The 24,601-nt window shown below is 37.9% G+C and overlaps 1 protein-coding gene across 2 annotated transcripts in view; it reads right to left on the minus strand.

The window, feature by feature from the left end:
• ECEL1 (endothelin converting enzyme like 1) overlaps positions 1-24,601 on the minus strand; it is a 144,504-nt gene that overhangs the window by 19,340 nt on the left and 100,563 nt on the right. For both annotated transcript variants that reach the window (XM_089680092.1, XM_089680093.1), the window contains 8 exons: positions 20,217-20,439; positions 17,145-17,243; positions 11,833-11,907; positions 7,890-7,993; positions 7,299-7,357; positions 7,147-7,198; positions 5,648-5,715; positions 5,230-5,354 (listed from right to left, as the gene is read on the minus strand). In XM_089680092.1, the coding sequence (XP_089536218.1) occupies positions 5,230-5,354; positions 5,648-5,715; positions 7,147-7,198; positions 7,299-7,357; positions 7,890-7,993; positions 11,833-11,907; positions 17,145-17,243; positions 20,217-20,439 (805 nt within the window). The remainder of the gene's footprint in view (positions 1-5,229; positions 5,355-5,647; positions 5,716-7,146; positions 7,199-7,298; positions 7,358-7,889; positions 7,994-11,832; positions 11,908-17,144; positions 17,244-20,216; positions 20,440-24,601) is intronic.

Genomic DNA, 24,601 nt, shown 5'->3' on the forward strand with positions numbered 1-24,601 from the left:
ACTTAAATCCGATTGAGAACCTCTGGTGGGACTTAAAGAAAGCAGTTGCAGTGCGCAAGCCTAAGAATGTGACTGAACTGGAGGCCTTTGCCCATGAAGAATGGGCGAAGATACCCGTAGATCGCTGCAAGACACTTGTGTCAAGCTATGCTTCACGTTTAAAAGCTGTTATAACTGTAAAAGGATGCTGTACTAAGTACTAAGATTGAATGTCACTTGGGGGTTGAATAAAACTGATAATGCTGTGAGCACAGAAAAGACATTTGTGGTTATTTCATTATAACTGTTATGTTATATTTGTCTGACCTACAAGTGCCTCTTTAATGTAAATGTAAGCAAGATGACTGAATGATCAAAAGCAATGTCAAACTGGCCAAAACACTCAATTTCAGTGGGGGTTGAATAATTTTGGTCACAACTGTAGCTGTAAAAATATGAAGCTCCCTTTGTAAACCTTTCTATAAAAAAAATAGATCTCTTCAATTACTTCAAGAAAGGGTTAATGCTCACTTTCAGCAATTATGCTAGCAGGGCTTAACACATACTTACAAAAACAGAAAAATTCGCAAAGAAATTTGTTAAAATCGTATGGTGCAAAGCATTAATGGTTAAGTTAGATATAAAAGTAAAATAAAGTTGAGCTACACTATCAATTAAACCAATTTTTGATGAATTTTAATAAGAATTTACAAAAAAAGTTAAAAAAATAGAGATAAGGGTAGATTCTATAAGTATAAAAAATACCCCTAACGACATAAATATGGCTCTTGGTATGCCAAGAGCCATATTTATGTTGTAATATATAAATTTAATATAGTAATATAAGTATAAGAGAGTGTGTTGTGGTTTTGCATATACTGTATTTATTTATTGTGGTCAGGACAATAAAAACACACATTTTTTTTAAAATGAAAAAAAAAATGTTTTCAGGTTCCACAGTACAAACCTTAAACGGATACTAAACCCAGGGCCCTGCATTCACTATATCTGGTCTCCCACAGTATACACCACATGGAAGTGCAAATATTGTAGTAAATATAAACTGCTAAATATCTTTTCTCATCAGCAGTTAGAGCAGTCTTGTGACTTCTATCAATGTCCAGCCGAGAACAGCTTAAAGCTTGTAGGAGGAGTTTTATTTCTGCTCTAGGAAGATACAGAACCCCTGACCTCTGTCTGGACAGTGCTGATTGGCCCTGTGCTAATCATATGCACTCTCCCAAGAAAAAAAAACCTCTCTAGCAATACACACTAAACGGAACATGTGCAGAATGGCTATGTGTTCAGTCTGTCTTATCAGGAGATAAGACATGGACATTTGAACAAGAGCAGGAGCAGAGAAGACAGGATCAAACGGCCTTTTTGCACAATGCAGAGGATTAACCCCTTAGGTTCCAGAGTGAGTATAGCAAGCATGCTTTACTGCATATACAGTCTGATTTTACTGGTATAGGTTTAGTAACACTTTAAGTCAGTAGTGAGTGTATTACCAGATTAATATACAGTCATGGCCGAAATTGTTGGCACCCTTGATATTTTTCCTGAAAATCAAGTATTTCACACAAAAAAGGTATTGCATTAACACATGTTTTGCTATACACATGTTTATTCCCTTTGTATGTATTGGAACAAATATAAAACAGAGGCAGAAAAGCAAATATGACATAATGTCACACAAAACCCCAAAAATGGGCTGGACAAAAGTATTGGCACCCTTAACTTAATATTTGGTTGCACACCCTTTGGAAAACATAACTGAAATCAGTCGCTTCCTATAACCATCAATAAGCTTCTGACACCTCTCACCCGGAATTTTGGACCACTCTTCCTTTGCAAACAGCTCCAGGTCTCTCTTATTGGAAGGACACCTTTTCCCAACAGCAATTTTAAGATCTCTCCACAGGTGTTCAATGGGATTTAGATCTGGGCTCATTGCTGGCCACTTCAGAACTCTCCAGCGCTTCTTTGCCATCCATTTCTGAGTGCTTTTTGACGTATGTTTGGGGTCATTGTCCTGCTGGAAGACCCAGGATCTTGGACGCAAACCCAGCTTTCTGACACTGGGCCCTACAGTGCGACCCAAAATCCTTTGGTAATCCTCAGATTTCATGATGCCTTGCACACAGTCAAGGCACCCAGTGCCAGAGGCAGCAAAACAACCCCAAAACATCATTGAACCTCCACCATATTTTACCGTAGGTACTGTGTTTTGTTCTTTGTAGGCCTCATTCCGTTTTCGGTAAACAGTAGAATGATGTGCTTTACCGAAAAGCTCTATCTTGGTCTCATCTGTCCACAAGACGTTTTCCCAGAAGGCTTTTGGCTTACTCAAGTACATTTTGGCAAACTGTAGTCTTGCTTTTTTATGTCTCTGTGTCAGCAGTGGGGTCCTCCTGGGTCTCCTGCCATAGCGTTTCATTTAAATGTCGACGGATAGTTCGCGCTGACACTGATGCTCCCTGAGCCTGCAGGACAGCTTGAATGTCTTTGGAACATGTTTGGGGCTGCTTATCCACCATCCGGACTATTCTGCGTTGCAATCTTTCATCAATTTTCCTCATCCGTCCACGACCAGGGAGATTAGCTACAGTGCCATGGGTTGCAAACTTCTTGATAATGTTGCGCACTGTGGACAAAGGCAAATCTAGTTCTCTGGAGATGGACTTGTAACCTTGAGATTGTTGATATTTTGCCACAATTTTGGTTCTCAGGTCCTCAGACAGTTCTCGTCTCCTCTTTCTGTTGTCCATGCTTAGTGTGGCACAGACAGACACACAATGCAAAGGTTAAGTGAACGTCTCTCCTTTTTATCTGCTTTCAGGTGTGATTTCTATATTGCCCACACCTGTTACTTGCCCCAGGTGAGTTTACAGGAGCATCACATGCTTGTAACATTCTTATTTATCCGCAGTTGTGAAAGGGTGCCAATACTTTTGTCCAGCCCATTTTTGGAGGTTTGTGTGACATTATGTCGAATTTGCTTTCTTTCCTCCCTTTTTTTGTTTTGTCCCAATACACACAAAGGGAATAAACATGTGTATAGCAAAACATGTGTTAATGCAATACGTTTCGTGAGAAATACATGATTTCCTGGAGAAATATCAAGGGTGCCAACAATTTCGGCCATGACTGTATCTTCATACTGAGGTATTTTATTGAATGGCACTAACTTCAGGAACAAAATTCACAGAGCAACAATGCTTGCTTACTACAGAGCAACAAAATTAGCAATAGTTGCTCTGATTAGTAGCTAAGTGATATATTAAGCTTCTGGATTGCCTCCCAAAATCAGCATTCACAAATTCACACATACTGCTTAGTGAGGAAAGGACTTTTCCATGGAAGAACTGCCATCATGACCATTGAAACCCAGCAGCTGGCAGTGCAGTCTCCAGGTTTGGCCCTTTCGCTGAGATGGACAGAATCTGAGAGTGAGACCTGAGACTGCTTTTTCTACAATCTATCATCTGTTATCAAAAAAGTAAATATATATATTTTTCTCTCTATGGGGGGGGGTTGTTATTTCACTGGTACTACTGTATGTTGTGAATTACATTGCATATATAATCAATTTCCTTTATGTCATTGTAAGTGAATTTAAGATAAACAGTTTCAGACAATTGTAGATGTCTTCGACATCTTATCTTTAAATTAACAGTCTAAGCTCTCAGCACTACAATGATGTGGGATTGTGATGATTTGTATTGAAACAGGGCAGTGGGATTTAACATTTTTACGCTGCTAGTGAGGTTTTAATTGAATTAATTGTATTATTAAACTGGAATTTAACTACTTCAATACTGGACACTTTCACCCTCTTCCTGCCAGGCCAGATTTTAGTTTTCAGCACTGTCATATTTTGAATGGCAATTACTCAGTCAAGCAACACTGTACCCAATAAAATCACCACTGGGTTTTTTATTTTGCTATATTAATGGAAAAAAACCCCAGACAAATTAAAAAAGCATGTTTTCTTTGTTTCTATTTTATAATTTTGCAAATATTCTTTTTTCACAAATTTAGTCCCAAATATTCCAAATCAGTGTACTGTATATTATTTACTCTGTGTGAAACTTATAGAGTCTACAAACTATGGCAAGATATTTGTTAATCAATTAATCCTGATGTATTGATGGCCTATCTCATTTCTTGAGGCCCTAAAATGTCAGGCAGTACAAAACCACCCAAATTACCCCTTTTTGGAAACTAGACTGCGTCAGGAATGGTGAGTTTTAGAAAATTAAACATTTTTTTTTCACAATCGTTTTTACATACTGTCACCAGAGCAGTACAGCATCATCACATGACTGGAGTGGTGGTAATTAGGGACACAGACTTTTTAAAACTTTGTAAACAATTTTTTTTCTTTTTTTCTTTTTTTAGAATTTATTTTTACATACTGTGATCAGAGTAGTACAGTGTCACCATAGTAACAATTGTTTATTACAGTGATGATCACTGTTATAATCAAACATTTTTATGAAAGGCATCCTTTCATGTGCCATTGTGTACCAATGTGATAGCTGGGATTGGCCACAGCTGTTACATGGTACAGGTGCACATTGATTGGCCCTGTCTGTACTATGTGCTCACTGTGACCAATCACATAGATCACAACAGTACACAATGGATATGAATGAAAGCCATTGTGTACAATTGATGTGCTGTACAGCCCATTATAATGATCTGCCTCCCGCTGTGTCCACTGAAAGATCATGCTGCTGTGCAACCTGTAGGGCGCACATTAGGTGTGCACCTGAAGGATGTCATTGGACATCCACCTGGGAAAATGGTGCTCCAGCTCAGACCTTTTTTTTTTAAATATGCCAAGCGGAGAGTTGGTTAAAATTAAGAGTTCTATACCTTCTTTCCTTCCTTTATAAGGAATTAAAAAAATAAAATACAGGTATTTTTGGTTTTAGTTTTAACAACATATATTTCTATTTTTTGTGGATGTATTTTAGATTCCTAAAACTAGAAATTTCCAATTAGACAGCTCTGTGAATTTGTGGAGTACAATATTGCTAGATTAATATACTGTATAACCATCACATTCCATTATGACCAATGAATACCAGCAACCTGCAGTGACGTATCGTACTATGAACTTAAGATGTATGGTGCCAGAACATTGTAGATCTATTCAAGATCTGATCATTGAATTAAGAGTCTAGTGCCAATCATTGCAGGGAGATACACTTAAATGTATATATAAATGTAAGCCCTTACCCTTTGATTGTAGACAGTGAAGTTTTCATATAAATCTACAATGCATTCTGCCTTCTTGAGGAACTTGCTGTATGACTCCTCTGTCCACCAGTGAATGAGGTTCCCAAATGAGTCATACTGGCCACCTGCCAATAAATATTAGGGTACAGAACACATATAAGGCAGTGAATCTCTATGAACAGCATAAGTGCACACAAAGAAAAACATACAGATCATGCAGATAAATGGATAGGGAGCTTTAACTTTAGAATAAGCAGTATATATATATTTCTAATGTACAGTATGTGCGTATTCTATTCTGCTTTATAAAACTTAACGTAATCATATACTAGAAATGCCAAAACAGATAAATATGCAGTACATATAAGTACCTTATGACAAGCATGATACATTGTGTTAAGAAAAGTGAGATATTTACCCCAGTCATCATACCCATGTGTGAGTTCATGTCCAATAATGGTACCTATACCGCCATAGTTTAAAGACCTGTAGATAGACACATCTGTCACATCAGAATACTGTATATGTGAAAGACAAATATACTTAGTGCAAATGTTATGAAACAAATCTGCTACAGCAGTCTTTCTCAGCCTTGGAAAGTATTACACTAACCACTGATGAAGGTGGAATTTCTTCACTGACTACCAATGTGAGATAAAATTACAAATTACACTGTCTGTGTTTCTACTCATTATACTGCGATTAGATTAACGATTTGTTTTGTTTCATGCTGAAAATAATTTTGTTGTATAGAGCAGAGAAGATGTAAAAACTGTGTGCTTGAAAGTCAAATGCAGTAAATACACCACATTCTTTACTCTTTTATATGTTATTATACCTACAACTCAAACTAATGTTAAGAAAGACTGCACTAGAGTGAACATTTGTTGGCTGTGAAGCCTGGACAATGGAAAAATTAGCTGTCTTTATCACAAATTATATTCCTACCCATTCAAACTCTCCAACAAAGAGTACGAATATTTACTTACAACCCTTTGACTTGAAAACCAGTATTCTAGGATCCTACCAGCAAGTATTTTCTCTTTACACATATTATTAAGTGTTAAATCATACTTTGCCATAAACCTATACAACTCACCGACATCTTTATGAGGGTTTTAAAATTGCTTGGAGCTACAAAACCAAAAGTATTATTCCATATAAAGTGGCAATACCATTTACGACCACTTGGTAGTAGTCTTTACTTCAAAATGCTAATCTTTCTAAAATGTAATGTACAGTATATGTAGTGATGCCTCTTCCTTACAAGCCATGTATTCAATACTGTCTATACATATACAATATATTTTCATGCTACAAAAGTGCAACAAGGGCATGATGCCTGCATGGTTTTACTATCCATCTCTATTTTATTATACTAATGCATTTACAATCACCCCTTCGGAAACTCTTTACATATCTGTTATGTTGAGAAAAGATATTTTTATGGAAATGAGAACTGCTGAAAATGTTGCTGTAATGTTCTAAACACTACATGTATGGATCATATTAGGCTTTGAATTTGGATCAAACCCAATGTTTGAAGAAAAAACATAAGCAGCTGGCACAGGTGAAAGGTACCAAACCACAATAAACATAATACAAAAATTGCTGCGCTAAAAAGTGTACATTCAAAATAGTGAAAATCCACCGTGATCAAATAAATGTCCACACCAACAAATGGTGATGATGGATGTGTTCCCAACCATCAGAGAAGAAGAAAAGACCCATTTTTCCAACAGGACTGAAGAGAGAGTGACACTCCAGGATACGTCTGGCAACCACAGCTAAGTAAACCCTTACCAGAACTGTTGGGCCTTCAGTTTAATGAAAAGCCAATTGAATGTACACTTTTTAATGCTGCACTTTTTGTATTATGTTTATTTTGAATTTTGGATCCCCCAAAGACTCACTTACTGTGGGAAATCTGGATCGTAGAGTGTGGGTTGCAGGATCCCAGCTGGAAATACTGAGAGTTAAAAAAGAGACGCTTAGAATCCTTCTAATATAAAGCATTCAGTTTAAACAGTGTGTAAAAGGTAGTAATCAGCTGAGTACTGAAGGCTCACCCATTTGGTTTTTGTTAGGAAGATAGTAGGCATTCAAGGCTTGAGGAGGAAGCAACCACCTGTTAAGTATAATAAACTAACATCAATGCAAGATCTTTTATTTGCTGTATCATACACAAATGTAACTATGTGCAGGGCTGCTCAAAATTCATGGCACCCTATAAACTGTGAAAACACAGTTTAAAATTAGTTATGTGGTGTCCCACAGGATCATTGCCTTTAATGCATCACATGTTACACTTAGTTTGAATAAAATAACTTCCTTACACAGTGAGAAGTTATTATATTTAAGTGCAGTAACCCATAACTACCAATAAGAACCCATACACCAGTTTGACGTTAGCCTGAGAATTCTGACTGGTTGCTATGGGCTATTGCACTTTAAGTATTAGAACCTAAGAAAAGAAAATATTGAATAGGGTGTAAGCTTCAGTTACAGGAAAAACAAACTACAGTAAAAAAACATAAGCCAAATTTGGCGTTATGGTAAAAGGTGCTTTCCCACTGTCCTAATGAAAATGGCAAAACCCTTTTACAATTGCAAAAGCCAAAAGGGCCAAACCTACAACAAGTCCAAAACTTTATACATACGCAGATTTATCAACTTCTTGACGGATCTTCTTTACTGATTGTTTGATGCTGAACCTTATACTGTTTAGGATATTCTGGAAATATGTCTTTTCGTGAACATCAAACTAGAAGAAGAATAAGGAGGTGAGTCATGCAACCAACCAGAACAACTGTATTATGAATTTATTTACTTTATTTCATGTTTGCGAATGTGAACCCAAGTTTAGTTCCAAAGACTTAAGCTTCTTACGTTGTTCTAAAGGGGCTTGTAGACATAAGGTGATGTTATTATTATACAGGATTTATATAGCGCCAACAGATTGCGTAGCACTTTACAATATAAGGTAAGACAGTACATTTACAATACATTTCAGTACAGAAGGAATAGGAGGGCCTTGCTCATGGAGCTTACAATCTAAAGGAAGGGGGAGGTAGTACTAAAGGTGATAGCTGTAGGCGATGTTCTGGTGGAGGTGATTTAAGTACAGTTCTTAAGTGGAGGTAGGGTAGGCTTCCCTGAATAAGGTAGTTTTCAAAGATTGCCTAAGGGCAGACAGGGTGGTGGCTGACCAGATATACTGTGGTAGGAAGTTCCAGAGGATAGGAGAGGCTCTGGAGAAGTCCTGGAGGTGACGAGGGAGATAGAGAGCAAAATGCCTTGAGCGGAGTGTTGTGGGTGGCTTTGTATACTGTGGTTAATATTTTGAATGTTATACGTTGGGTTAGTGGAAGACAATGAAGGGATTGGCAGAGAGGGGCAGCAGACACTGATCGGTTGGTAAATATGTTAGAGTGATCTACCTGATATCTACCTGATTAGAGCAACGTATCTACAGGCACAGCGCTGTCTAGGGAATGGGACAAGATTTCTTATCTGTCTGTTTGGAATGTCCTCAATAGCTGTTTGCCATTTTGCATCTCTTTGCAACCAAGGAGGATAGATCATCATCTGAGCCAGCCAATGCCAGCTACAGTATATCAAACAATTGTTGTCTGGGCTGTTTAAAGTGACTCTTTTGCTAAAATAAAAAGGGCAAATGAAAGATCTCTCTGCAAAGAAGAAAGTGATTACTTATAGTATCTCTCCATTGTTGCTGCCCTGCTCAGTGAATCCTCCTATCAACTCTTTCAATGCCATGGTGTAAATTTATGAAGACTTTAAGTCAACATTTCTTTCTGGCGTTCAATTGTGGGTGAGGTAAGTACTTTTGTCTTCACACTTTTATTAAGTGTTCTTGCATGGCAAGACCACTTACTGTTATCTCACATATATATTCTTATTATTATAGCCAAATTTACCACCCTAACTCCTCCCACAGTTTTTACACTACATAGACAGTAATATACCGAAACGTGCGGATTGTTCCCGATTGGTGTGCTATTACTTTGTGGAACGTTTCGCCGAATGGTTCACGAAATATCAGCGTTTTTGTGCTGAAATTGGTCCTATAGGAATGAATGGCGGAATGTTCAAAACTAGAGTGGGAGCTGACAAAAGCTAGAGTGTGAGCTGAAAAATCAGGACATGATTTCTAAACTGCCTTCACTCCCTCATTTTTAAGCCCACCTACACAAATCTTATATCAAAACGTTCAGCTATCCCTGCTGCCACTACAAAATGTCCACAGCTAAGCCATAGTCCTGATAGTTTTCACAATATAACCATTTGTTTGCAACTCACGCCGCCCATTGACATTCATTGAAACTCCACTGTAGCCACCTCAAATTTGAAGGGCAATTTCTAAACTGTGACTGTGCCTTCATTTTTAATATTTCAGAAACTAAAATGTAGGTCTGGGTCTTGTGATTCTCACAATATAAAGCTCTTCGGTGTAGGATTTATAGTTTTAAACTACAACCATTTGAAGATGGCAACCGCCAGTGAAGTGAGCAAGTTGGAGCAGTTTGTTTTTAAATGCTCTTTTCTGCCCTTGCTGTAGAGGGAGTTGCCATAGGTGTGTGAGCAGCCAGCAGAGTGACAAAAGCTAGAGTGTGAGTTGTAGACTACTGGTGGAGGCAAGAACACTTCACACAATTTCCCCAGAAATTGTAGCTTTTCTAGTTAACATTGTTGCTTTAATGTAGATGATCAGTATTAGTAAACTGGCACCAGGACAAACATGCACTCAGCTAACACTGCCCTCTCTTTCTCACTTTCACACTCTCTGTTCTACACACCATCTCAGAGGACACGCTAAACACCCTGACATTTCTCTTGTACACTGAAGTAGCTTCAGATTTCTCCATGTGAAACACAACTTCCTAGCCCCTTGAGCCTTAGGGGTGATGAAGCGAGATTACTGAGATCATGGAGACTGCATAGTCTGGAGCTTAGAACCAGGTGAGAGTAGGGGCCACACTGAAGAAGTGGAACAGTTAGGATGATAGTACACACAAGGAGTCGAACATTAAGGATAGAAGAGCGTCCAATGTCTACAGCACAGAGCCAACTAGAGACAAGAGGCCACAATGAAGGTGTGAGTGATAGCCTACACCATTCAGCATTGAGCCAAAGCTGATAGAAACAAGAATGTTCTTATCTGTTTGCATTATAAGGTATTTTCAGCCTCCTGTCTCTATGGCCCAAACTACTGATGATCCTGTTGTTTCTAGATTGTGGTGCTATGCTGTACCCCAGAGAAAGAATTATAAAATATTTCAAAATTTTTGTTCTATTGGATTGCAATGTCTGGTCCAACACACTGTAGCAATGGTGACCATGCTGATAACAGAACAAAAAGTAATTTACCCCATAGCCCTTAGAAAATAGACATTTGGACACATTTAAAGAAGTGCATTTAGGTTATGGGGGGTTCATGTAAAGGAGGTAATAGCACTGAAAAGAAGCAGGCTGTGAAGCTAGCATCCAGTATAGTCAAGTCTTCTGAGCTGTATACTTGTTCCAGGTCAGTGCCGTGAAAAAAAAAAGCAGGAATAATAAAAGACGTCCTTGGATGTTCCATTGTTACACCATTATTACGGGTGTACATGCAACTGTATTCTCATAATTGTATATGGTAATATGTATGATGAAAGTTACAGCTGCAGCAACATGAAAAAAAAAACCAAGTGAATAAAACGTGACTGTTGTAAATACCCCTGGCACTGTTAAGGTTTTTTTCCAACCCCTGTTAATGTCACTTTTGCCATATACTATGATTTGTATTATAAATGTTGAAAAATATTAAAGCATAATGTATTTTTTTTAAAAAAGTAATTTATATCCAATTGACCTTCGGAAGATTTACTCCCCCCTGACCAGACCATTTTTTGCTATACGGCACTGCATTACTTTAACTGCCATTGTTCCTCTTTTTGTACCCCTACGTTCTTCCAGATTTTACCAGCCTTGCACGGTTAACCCTCTAGGTAAGTATTCAACAGTAAGGTATAGCACTGAAAGATAAAATCCTTAGTGGAAGAATCTAATTGCATATAATTAAAGATAGGGGAGGGGGATACGGCCCACTCTACACCTGGTCCCTGTGCCTTTACTGCATGCAGCAACTGGTAATAATAAAAAAGCATATTGTTTGTGAATTTATAGCGAGCTTGTAGGGTGTGAAAAGAGATCAGTTTGCCAACCTTGAAAATTTATCACTTCAAATGTAATACTTTTTGTTAAAGGTCCAGCCATATTTCATCACTCCTCTGGCTGCATTCTATTGGGAAGTAAAGATTGTTGGAACAGGCACATTTGTACCATTTTGTACTTCGCAACAAATTGATTATGGCATTTAAGCCAATTTTGCAAATTTAGAAACATTTGCACACATTTTTGCACCGCATTCACCAATACGGTGACCTTTTAGTGCAGTATCAATGATAAATTTCCCCCAATATCTGTCATAAGAGTGTTCTTTTAAAAATAATGCAGCAACGGTAGCAGTCATGTTTCTTTTATATGTCCCTGTAAAGTTTTACCAAACACTCTTAAGTGCAAATTGTAAGTAATTACACTCACTTCATACTCTTTATCCATGGCTTCTGGCTTCAACAGAAAATCTGGGTACCCAATCATCACCATCATGTGTTTTAACTGTCAAGAGAAATAAGTATGGTAAATAAATGTAGAGTCAAAACAAAGCTAACCTAGTCATGTTTCTCTGGCAAAAAGCATGCAGAAATTCAGCACCTTGTGATGGATGTAAGCATATAGTGTATGTTAAGCTGGCTGCACACATTACATTCTGATTATACAATTTCTGTACTGATAGTAGATCTTTAGATTTACCAAAAACTATGTAGATCCTGCATAATCAATCAATCTACAGCATTTAATTATAGAGGTATAGGCAGTATAGAAGGCATTGAATTCTACCCAAACTGAGATTAAGGTCTACCCTATTTCTCACATTTATTTGAACTGTCAAATCAACGGTGGAGGGCAGTAGAGGTTTTGGTATTTGTAAAATGACAGGAGGTTTAGATTCTTTGGGGTGGAGCCTAATCTCAACTTACACAGCCTGGGCCTAGGATCCCTCGGGGCTCCACAGGACACAAGGATCAATATGAAGACTAACATAGGTACTTGCAGGTACCACAAGGCATCTGTACTACTGCACTAATATACAGTACATGTATACTAGAAATGTTTTTGCCAAGTTGCGTCACAAAATAAAAGGCATTCTAGTCACAAACTCTCAGCAAACAAGACTTTAGTTTCCTGATAAATTGCATTACCTGGTATGTCCTATTTTTTTTACAGTAAAAATAAAGTGCAGAACACTTTAATCAAAGCAACCCACAGGCAGTTTTCCAATATGCTCCTACAATTTTTAGCTCTAATAAAGTACAATAGGAATACATTTAATTGTGGTATATGTGTTGACTGACATGCCACCTCATAATGACTTGGCATCAGTACAATAATGTTACCAGCCAGTATATGGAGCACAGCCTTGTCACTCTGACAGTTGCATGCAGTGCCGAGACAAGGTCATCTAGCGCCCAGATGCCAAACTGCGTACCTCCCCTTCCAATTATGATGTACAAGCTTAGGGTATCCTATGCCTAGCAATCTCTCGCTTGTCAAAATCACCAAGATCACTGTCGCTATCACTGCTCCTGGCAGTCTTGCAACAGAAGGAAGGTGCCCCCATCCTTATAGTAAACCATTGTGCCCAGGGCAGCCGTCCCTTCTGCCCACCCCTTGTCCCAGCCCTGTTTGGGTGATTTTATTTGAAAGAACTACAGCCTGTGACCTTTTTTTTGTCAAAATCTTCAGAGGTACATTCAATCCTAAAATGTGTATGTTCATTATAAGAAAAATATTTATTAACATTTTTGCATATGTACCGTGTACTATCACATCACAAAATTAACCCATTGATGAAGCTGTCTCATTTTTATACCCCAATGTGGAATACTTAGTTTGTTACCAGCCTTTGGGAAGATCAGTTCATGGTCCGAGAATATGCCATTTTATGCTGACTACCCTTTACCGGGATAAGGAAGAAACATATAAGATGCCAACGATGAGCTCTCCTTTTTCCAATGCTTGTTGCCTGGCTACAATGCTGACTTTCTCTCTTCGTTGCTTAAATTACTGACCCTGAATTGAAATGCAGAAATAGACTTTTCTCTAGCTTACGTGATCTGCCTACTTGTTCATAGTCAGTGACTAAAAAAATGTGCCTAAAAGTCATTTAACTAGCCTTTTCTCAAGAAGGTCAGCAACTGTAGCCTCTGCATTTCTCTTAGAAGATAAATTTAGAGGAGTTTTGTCAGGAAAGAACTATGGAAGCCAAGAGTGTCTGACTTGATTTAGATGGTGTATCATTGGGGGCTGTCATTTTTTCCTTTTTTTACCACTGAGCATATCACTGACATGTAACAAACATATGCATATAAAGGTAACCCAACGCATGATAGTCACATATTTCTTTCAGGTCAGTAACACAAGTAAGGAAAAATATGAGTCAGTAATGGCATTGGTGTTAATAGGTTCCTTTAATTGCTTGATGGTTTATTGGCCTCTATCTTGCTCTTGAGTTCACATTCAAGCTAAGTCAACAAGACAACTCAAATAGCAATAATGGTGTTCAAAGTACAGTAATCCTTGACAACCAATTAGAAATATTATTTTCTTATCTGACTACAGGAAACAAAATTATTATGACTTATTGTATTTGGCCCTTTTAAATAACCCTTGTGAACTTTTACCACAAAGGTACAAGCTACATTTTTCATATTAAGAAATTCTGTATGATTTCTTCCTGAAGGATGCATTCATACCTATGAGTGCCCATCTTCTTGAAGTATTTAATGCGTGACCTTGTGTGTTGACACTTTTAAACAGAGTGCTTCTACGTATGTTTAGCTTCTTTATTGTCTGCATTTTTTAAAGTGGTGCTGATAAAGGTTTATTATTGGAAAAAAAAAATATATATATAGGCAACCGGAACTGGTTGTAGAATGGGTTGAATGCTGAGGGAGGGACTTGATACAATGGGGAATATTTACTAAAACTGGTGCACTCATGGTAGCCAATCAGCTTCTAACTTCAGCTTGTTCAATCAAGCTTTGACAATAAAACCTAGAAGCTGCACCAGATTTTGCACCATGCAGTTTTAGTAAATAACCCCCTATGCACTGGAAGTGCAATACCATTAATTTCAATGAGCACCATTAAAAATGTTGCTTGGCATGTCATGCTCTTGTAGTGGGTGCCATACAATGAGAAACTATTAAACCTTCTGATTAATTGGGTCAATTTTAGAAATTAACAATCCTTTCAGCGCGATACAATTTTTTTTGTTTTTTGATTATATGGCTTTCCAGGTTAACACAGTAAATAATGTGAGATGCCCTTTTTCCAAACATACAGTACTTTGCAAGTCCACATTTGCTAAATATACACTATATTGCCAAAAGAATTGGGACACCCCTCCAAATCATTGGACTCAGGTGTTTCAATCACCTCCATGGCCACAGGTGTATAAAATCAAGCGCCTAGGCATGCAGACTGCTTCTACAAACATTTGTGAAAGAATGGGTCACTCTCAGGAGGTCTGTGAGTTGAAGTGTGGTACCGTGATATGATAAATTGCCACCTGTGGAATAAGTCCATCCATGAAATTTCCTTGCTACTAAATATGCCACAGTCAACTATTAGTGGTATTATAACAAAGTGGAAGGAACTGGGAACAACAGCAACTTGGCCACAAAGTGGTAGGCCACGTAAAATGATAGAGCAGGGTCAGTGCATGCTTAAGCGCACAGTTCGCAGGAGTTGCCAACTGTCTGCAGAGTCAATAGCTAAAGACCTCCAAACTTCATGTGGCCTTCAGATTAGCACAACAGTGTGTAGAGAGCTTCATGGAATGGATTTCCATGGCCGAGCAGCTGCATCCAAGCCTTACATCACCAAGTGCAATGCAAAGCGTCGGCTGCAGTGGTGTAAAGCACGCTGCTACTGGACTCTAGAGCAGTGGAGACGTGTTCTCTGGAGTGATGAATCATGCTTCTCTGTCTGGCAATCCGATGGACGTATCTGGGTTTGATGGTTGCCAGGAGAATGGTACTTGCCTGACTGCATTGTGTCAAGTGTAAAGTTTGGTGGAGGGGGGATTATGGTGTGTTGTGTTTTTCAGGTGCTGGGCTTGGTCCCTTAGTTCCAAGGAAGGGAACTCTTAAGGTGTCAGCATATCAAGACATTTTAGACAATTTCATGCTCCCAACTTTGTGGGAACATTTTGGGGATGGCCCCTTCCTGTGCCAACATGACTGCACACCAGTGCACAAAGCAAGGTCCATAAAGACATGGATGAGTGAGTTTGGGGTGGAGGAACTTGACTGGCCTGCACCTTAACCCGATAGAACACTTTTGGGATGAATTAGAGCAGTGACTGCGAGCCAGGCCTTCTCATCTGACATCAGAGTCTGACCTCATAAATGTATTTCTGTAAGAATGGTCAAACATTCCCATAGATATACTCCTAAACCTTGTGGACAACCTTCCTAGAAGAGTTGAAGCTGTTATAGCTGCAAAGGATGGGCCAACTCAATATTGAACCTGATGGATTAAAGTTCATGTGCATGTAAAGGCAGGCGACCCAATACTTTTGGCAATATAGTGTATCTTTAAAGCAGACTTTTATCAGCATCGCTGATCTTCTCATTTTATTATCCTATTATTCAATTGTTTTAAGTTTGGTAGTGAACCTAGCCAAATTGAAAGCTTTAGACATTATCATGGCCATAGAAACATGCCAGCACTGGAAAATTAGATTTCCTTCTAAATGAAAAGTATAACCCAGAATTAAAATTACAAGAGGCTGCAAAGCTCTTTATCAACACAATTATCCAGAACTGAATAACAGCTTAATCCAATGGGACTGCTCTTTAAAAGACTGAAATAACTGCTGTTAGAAGGTAGTTAAGCCAAAAATACTGCAGTACACCTATATTAAACAGACAGCACCCCCAATACAGGCCTGAGAAATTTATGTATGCATTAATAAAGCAGGTTGAGTTAGGGACTTTAAACTGAATTAATCACTTGTGTACTGCTCACTTTGAACTGCTGATTAAATTGTCTTTAGCACCATATAATCCACTGTGTACAAATCATTTGTTGCTGGAATTTTTTAATTATTTATCCATGTTTAACTATTTATGTCACAGATCTTGAGTACAGCTCACCATGAAGACTTTCATCCTATGAATTCTCCCTGCTAAGAATAAGGCTAAATATATTTAGCCTTCTCTGAGCTCATGTATACGGGCATTGATAAGTCCTATTAAAATCTCCTTGAATGCATGGGTGCCATTATTAAAGAAAAACAATAGCGCATGAACAATGTTTGTTTTTTTCTGCTTTTGAGTTTCACTAGGTCTTACTGAACTCAGACTCTACCTATTTTAACTACATTGGAGCCAGTAGGATACATCTGAAATGCATTTGAATCACAGTAATGCTTACATTCTTTCACTAATTCATTATAGCTAATAGTCATAAGAACAATAATTTGGTAAATAAAAGATCAATTCTTTTCAGTTGTATTTTAAACACATCATCAAATCAATCTAAATATGTGCCATGTTTTTAAAAAACACATGCTTTAGGATGTCACAGCTTAGGTTTTTATGTGCTTCTATTTTCAAAGTCAATGTACACAAGCCCCATAATACTAATACAGAATGCAAATAACATTGGGATTTTAATATACAAATATTGGTTATACATTGTAGCTAAGGAAGCGTGATTCTCTGAGCTCATACAAACATTTTCAGAATAAATACTGAGACGGTTCAATTTAGGAATTAGTTCACCTTGGTTCTTGCAGCTTCTTTGGTCTCTTTGTCCATCCAGTCTAATTCATCTAACCTGTGATCGAGTATATGTTTGATATCCTCAACAAGTTGTTGTACCTGGAGAGAGCACAGAAAAAACAATTAATATTGTGTAAGAGCTGTAGCACAATGGTTGAACAGAAAATAAGAAGTAGTTGTCAGTGAAAGAAACTTACACCTTTAGATCCTTATGTGGGATTGGTATCTCCCAGTCAGTACCAATTCATACCCAGATTTGGCAAACCTTCTGCTGAAGGAGGCAGTTTGGTTTTTGGGATTAGCTAGGTTAGGTTTGTGTCAGGGTCATAAGGTAGGAGATTAAATGTTTGTGTTATGACTAAAATTTAGGATTTAGAGATTTAGATTACAGACTGTGTTAAAGTACAGCTCGATAGTGACATTAAAGACCAGAAAAAATGTTTACATCATTTTTTCTCTTTGTATTCCTGATGCAAAGTATGCTATAATTTTTAATACAGTTTCATTTGGAAATAGCCTTTTCTGGTAAAGGAAACATTCTTTCTGGTCTCCCACTTCAGCATTCTTTGTTGACTTAGCTGAGCAGTGGTCACGCTCTTCATCACATGTGCTTACGCACACTTGACCTTCAGGAAAAGAGGGGTTGGGTCTGTCCAGGTCAATTAGGCTGGGATCACACCTACATGATGCCTAACATGCATTGTGTCAACATAGCCGCCTACTGGACTGTACAATCAGATTAAACCACTTCTCAGCCGTAGGACGGCAATGCACATCCTTGGGTTGAGGTGTATATACCTGGATGATGTCTTCAGCTACAGGCATCATCCCAGTATTAAAATTTACAGCTAATGATTTCCTTCTAAGCAGAAGGGGTTTGAGTGGCTGAATAGTCACTCGATCACTTCTGCGGGAGGTGGAAGGTGGTCTTCCCCCTCCTGCAACCACCTTTCCCGCGCTCTCCCATCTGATTGCGGAGCCCGGGAGTGCTGCAAATGGTGGCAAAGGTGGCACTACACAGAGAAAGAGAGAGGAACTCATGTTGTTCCTCCATCTCCGAGTCCCTGGAAACTGGAAATTGTGAGGATTTCACCACTTCCAGTTTCAGCTTTGTTTACCTGGCCAGTAGAGGCCAGGAAAGCAGCTGATAAGACACAGATCAGGCTGGAGGCCAGAGGGGACCCCAGATCTCTCTGATCAGCTGCAATGGAGTCTAAGAGACCCCAGATATCTCTATAAAGAGGACCTTTCACAGCCCATGCTGTCACATGGGATGTTGCTGATCTCTTGTGATAGCAATAAAGTTAATACCAAAAAAAGACAGTTTAAAAAAAAAAGTTTTAGATAACAAATTAAAAAAGACATTTAAAGCGCCCCTGTCCCCCTGTGCTTATACACAAATGCAAAGGCATACACAAGCCCGATATGCATATGTAAATGTTGATTGTACCACACTTGTGAGGTACCGTCACGTTAGTGCAAGAGCAATAATTCTAGTGCCAGACCTACTGCATAACTCTAAACTGGTAACCTGTAAAGGTGTTTAAAGGATTGCCTATAGAGAATTGTAAGTACTGTAGTTTAGTGTGTAGCATGTTAAGTATCTATTTACTTGGCGTAACATCATCTTTTACATTTTACCAAAAATTGGGTATTATATCGTGTTTATGTGCAGTAAAATGTATTAAAGTGTATTTAAAAAAAAAAACACTGTGCAAATCCTGTGTGACATAAAAAAATTGGAACACCCATTATTCTATTCTCTTTGGTAAAATATGTTTAATGTTGGGGGATCAAAGTTTTCTAGCAAAAAAATGTAGATTGTTTATGAGAAGTGTCAGAATTTGTCTGGTAGGGAAGTGATACAAGTGGAACTTCACTGCAACTGAGCACCACAAACCAAAAATGTTTTTTTAATTCATTTACACTATTTAAAGCAAACACCCCCCCTCCATCCATGTTGCCATGCTTTTTTTTTGCTATGGAATCACTTTGAAAAACAGCCCCTAGCATTTCTGGTTGTGGCCATCTTTAGTAAGGGCAGATGATTTACTTCCTGGAAGTCATCTGCCCTTACCTCAGGCAGCCAGGTAGGAAGGTGTGATTAGATTAGCAAGCCCCTTCTTCCATTCTGAAGACTCCTTGGATGTATGACATCATTTGCTTAGGCATAAGAACCAGGATGTAACTGAATGTAATAAAAAAGGTTAAAACAAATAAACATGATATACTTCCCTATCAATTTACTAATTCTAGTAGCATAGGGATTAAACATAATCAGTGTTGATTGAGAGAGTGAAGTTCCTCTTTAAACACACTTTGCAATTCCTACAGGACAGTGAAAGTAAGACTATGGATGGACTTTTTCCTTATCTATCTATCTGAATGTCTATTTTTGTGACTTTAAATGGGCTTTAAGGGTGGAAGGTAGGAGAAAAGGAAAAGGAAGATTTAACTAAATGTCTGCTTGTTATAAAAGGTAAAATTCTCTGCAGAAATATAGTCCTGTGTATAAAGCCTAGTACACAAGATCAAAATGAAAATCGTATGAAAAATACCACTTTCGAAGGGATCATACAATAATCTGATCGTTAGTACAAAGTTTTCATCTGAAATTATTTGAAGGAACAAAACACGAAAATTTTTCTCGAGTGATACCAGATCGTACAATTTTTGTTTAATCAGCACAGTTTTCATCCAAAAATACAATACAAATACATTACATCACTTCAGAATTTTCTGTCTGTCATACAAGAATTTTCATAACCTTAGTAACGTCTTCACTTTTGATATGAGACTTGCATGCAAAAAACCCCCCAAAAAACGGAGGATCATTGATGCAATATTCTCATCGTGTGTACGGGGATTAAGACTGTACAACGGTTGTACATTATTATTGTCGATAATTGTATGAAATAGCATAGTAATTTAATCATATCTTGGTTTGCTAACAATTTATATACTGATGTCAGCAAATACAATAACTTCATAATTTATAATATTTGATAGCAGTTGGTGTTAAAATAAAGTACCATAATGCTTAATATTGGCACAACATGTATAATTTCCTACCTTTGCCTTGCTGTTTGAGGAGAAATACTCTTCTACAAAGAGAGCCCCTAGTGCCATTCCAAAATGTTTATTGGCTTGAGTAAGACATACTTTCACCAGCTCTAGCTGCTTTTCTGAACCCTCCATCTCTTTAGACAACTCATGAAGGGCATCTCGGAAAGGAGTGGAGAGATGTTCACTCAGTACCACAACAAGTCTCCAGAGCATGTAATTGTGAAGGACACTATGAAAAGAAAAATGTGGTAAAAGGGTTTGTGCTGGCTTCATCTGATATAACCAAACACTTACTGTATTAATTATTTGAATGTACCTGTGAAATAATATCACAGTAAGAAGCATTAAAAGATGTAAATTCAGCACATTACACAACTAATTCTATAGTAGATGATTGTCAATGTGTCCCGCTGTCAGTTACAAGGTTAAAGCCATCATAAAGTTGAAGTGCATGATAAGTAACTAAGGAATTACATTTTCACCAGGGGTGATAGGAGGCGGAGGATTTTAGGCTCTACTTGAAGATTTATTTTCTTCCACACTTACAGATAGCTATTTGGCAGGTTTAATCCTCAGATTGTTCTTTACATTTTAAATCCTAGTAATTGAAATGAAGCTTATGTAATCTTGAGGCTTTTAATGAACTCATCCTCTAGGGCACTCGTCACACAACTCCTTTGTTCACCGCAGTACAGACTGCTCCGTATGCAGAAGAGTGGATGAAAAAGTGAGGTCTAAGTATAGAGTGAAAGTATTATCCTGAGCACATCCTGAGCCAGCAATCCTTATTATACGTCAAAAGGGTAGCTTGTATTATATTATATCCCCATCATAAAAGCATTGTCTCACTGCAAAAGAACTGACTATCAAAAGCTGTTTATCTATTATTCTTTTCCTGAAAATTGCTTTTGTATTTTTAGGTCTGCATATACTACTCAGAAACACTCAGCTTTTCATACATAAAATAATGTTATATTCTAATACTGTTTCTTGCAGGTGAAATTGAATCCAAACCTTGTACAGAGAACATCACAATGCTGGTCTGCTCAAGCAATCACTTTGCAAACACAACACATTGACATTCAGAACACACTAAACTCTCACCAGATCAATGACCATTAGCTTAATGTCCCAAGCATAGAGTCCAGTCTGGGAGAGGTTGGGGCATGTCAGCTGTGAGTGTGCCCAGGGCTTTGTATGACATTATAAGGAAAGAAGAAGAAACAGAGAGGAATAATGATTGAGGAGGGGGCTGGAAAGTCAAAGCAAGAGATGTAGGTTGGCAGAGAGAGAAGGTGAATGCTGAGTGCATTAATGGGGATACAGGGGAAGACAGAGAAATAAGAAATTCAGATGAGCTAGCGGAATCCAAACAAGTCTGATATAGAACCAGGCGCAGGAGAATAAAGCTAGGGCTATTCTGTTTTATAAGGTAAGATGAAATTCTTGCTAGTAAAAAAGTTATAAAGTGTGCCTAAATAAAGGAAACAAAAGAAAATAGAATTGTAAATGTAAGACAAGCCATGCAGAAAAGGTACAAAAAAAGTTTAATAGAAAAAAAAATAGAATTTGAGAAGGAGAATTCAGTCTTCTTTTAATTGACATTACTCTCACCTCTGAAAGAACAATATAAAAGTCCAGAGTGACCTTGCCACCTTGTCTTTTTCTAAGTCACCCCTGAATTCCCCTTGGACAGATACCAATAACTACCCTATTATTGCCACAGCAAAGGTGTCAGATGTCACCTCTGATACATAGTGTAAATGAATGGTCTTTTATTGATTTTGACAAGAGATACTAAGTGTACCAGAGCTCAAACTTTAATATTACTGCCAATAACACAGAGATGAGCATACAATACATCTACCGATACACAAATCTCTCTTAGAATCATATTATGATGCTTGTAAAGGTTCTTGTCTATTCTTTCACTTTAAAGAAAAGTTTATTATTAAGAACTCTAATATACAAAAATCGCCCAAGGGACTTTAAAAGAGCTGCACCAAGAAAACAAATCAGTACATTCCTAAAAAACAAAATCGATGTTTTTATACAAGTACATGATTAAAATCGGGTTAATATTACATAAAGTATATCCAAAGATAGGAGGTAAGTAGTATGTAATTTTTTTTAGTAAGTAGTAGGTATAACATAGTCTATATGCATATAACAATAGAAAGTTTATATTCTTAAACTCAACTCGTTTTGTGAAGCAACAGTCACTTTTTCAAGAGATTGTAATATTCAAATGAGTTTCCAAAAATGTTCACAGCCATCACCAAAAGAGGGAATGCATCTCTGTCTCTCATTCCCTCTTTTGGTGATGGCTGTGAACACAGGTTGTTGGCTCCCTTGGTCCATACACAGAACCTAGTGTCTGTATTAGGCTGTCCACTCTATTCGGTGTGCTCCAGTGTGTGACGTCTGTTGTATGTTCCCTTTTAAGTGGGTTCCTGCCCTTTCCACAGGTCCTGGACAAGTCTCTTCTGGTAGTGCTTTTTCATTGCACTAAATTTTTACCAGAGAGGGGTTTTGCATACTATATTATGTTGGTTGGTGAATATACTTTTGAGTATTGCTATCTCCTGAAGAAGTGAATGTTGCTTCATGAAACATGTTGAGTATAAGGATATCAACTAGCTATTCTTCTATGCACATACTGCTCCTATGTCCATGGCACTGTGGCCTTTATTATTAACTATTAACACATATAATGAATTGTAAAAGTAATGCTACAAATTACATCCCCCCCCTCATTGTGCACACACACACACTATATACTGTATATATATATATATATATATATACACATATACACACTATATTGACAAAAGTATTGGCACACCTCTCCAAATCATTGGATTTAGGTGTTCCAATCACCTCCATGGCCACAGCTATATAAAATCAAGCACCTAGGGATGGAGACTGCTTTTTCAGACATTTATGAAAGAATGGGTCACTCTCAGGAGCTCAGTGAATTCAAGCGTGGTACCATGATAGGTTGCCACCTGTGCAATAAGTCCATCTGTGAAATTTTATTGCTACTAAATGATCCACGGTCAACTGTTAGTGGCATTATAACAAAGTGGAAGCAACTGGGAACAACAGCAACTCAGCCACAAAGTGGTTGGCCACGTAAAATGACAGAGCGGGGTCAGCGCATGCATAAGTGTACATTGCACAGAAGTTGCTAACTGTCTGGAGAGTCCATAGCTAAAGACCTCCAGATTTCGTGTGGCCTTCAGATTAGCACAACAGTGCATACAGAGCTTCATGGAATAGATTTCCATGGCCAAGCAGCTGCACCCAAGCCTTACATCACTAAGTGCAATGCAAAGTGGCGGAAGCAGTGGTGTAAAGCACGCCACCACTGGACTCTAGAGCAGTGGAGACATGTTCTCTGGAGTGACGAATCTCTTTCACTTTAAGTGTTGTGACATCAGAGCCCCTCCCCTGACGTCATGACGCTTAAAGGCAACCACACAGCAAGTATATGGGAGTGTGGCAAACATATTAAGGATCATTCAAAATTGTACAAAAAGCGGTTTATATCTGTATATTATGTGAGTGAACTACATTTATGTAATAAGTCTTTTAAAAAGAGGATAAGGCACTATATTTTCTTTTTAATTACATGGAATATATATACATGGAGGAAAAGGTTTGAAAAGAGTCAAGAGACCCCCTAGTGATAAGAGAGATAACTCCATCCATCCGCCTCCAAGAGAAAGATCTTTAGGAAACGGCGAGACCCCCTGCTGGGAAAAAGGGAAAACTCCATTCATCCATCCATCCATCCATCTGGGATTTATCCATTTGTCCACCTCTGAGCCTAATTAAAGGGACACAAGCTTGTATGACCTCATTTAGCGGTTTGGTCATATATGTCAGGTGAGAGCACAACTGGTGAAGGAGCACAATATATATGAATTGGTGGACTATATTTGTTTGGTAATATACCATTAGAAGACACCATAGGATCACAGATTTGTTGAAGATATGCATGCAGCACTGGTGTGATTGCAATTATCACGCCGTGGAAATTTATTAGGACTCAGTCACTTGATATTATTTGTTTGCAATATATTTTATTAATTCATTTAATATACTGTATGTATATTTAATGTACTGATAGTGGAGTGCGACACAATGGGTTTTTGATTTGTTTAGACACACTGGTATGAGTATGTGTATAGTGTAGGCGACCCACTCATTTATTTATATACTCAATTATTTGCTTATTAGTTTAAATATTGCACATATATCAAACACAATTATATATTAAATTTGGTAGATTTTATTTATATATTTCACCTAATGTAATACACCATAGTAGCTCACAAGAATCACATTTCTAAAAATACATTTTTGGCAATTTCATGATCCCAACT

The sequence above is a fragment of the Staurois parvus genome, unplaced genomic scaffold (assembly GCF_062004578.1).
Source record: "Staurois parvus isolate SC_StPar_1 unplaced genomic scaffold, SC_StPar_1.0 ptg000235l, whole genome shotgun sequence".
Classification (NCBI taxonomy): Eukaryota; Metazoa; Chordata; class Amphibia; order Anura; family Ranidae; genus Staurois; species Staurois parvus.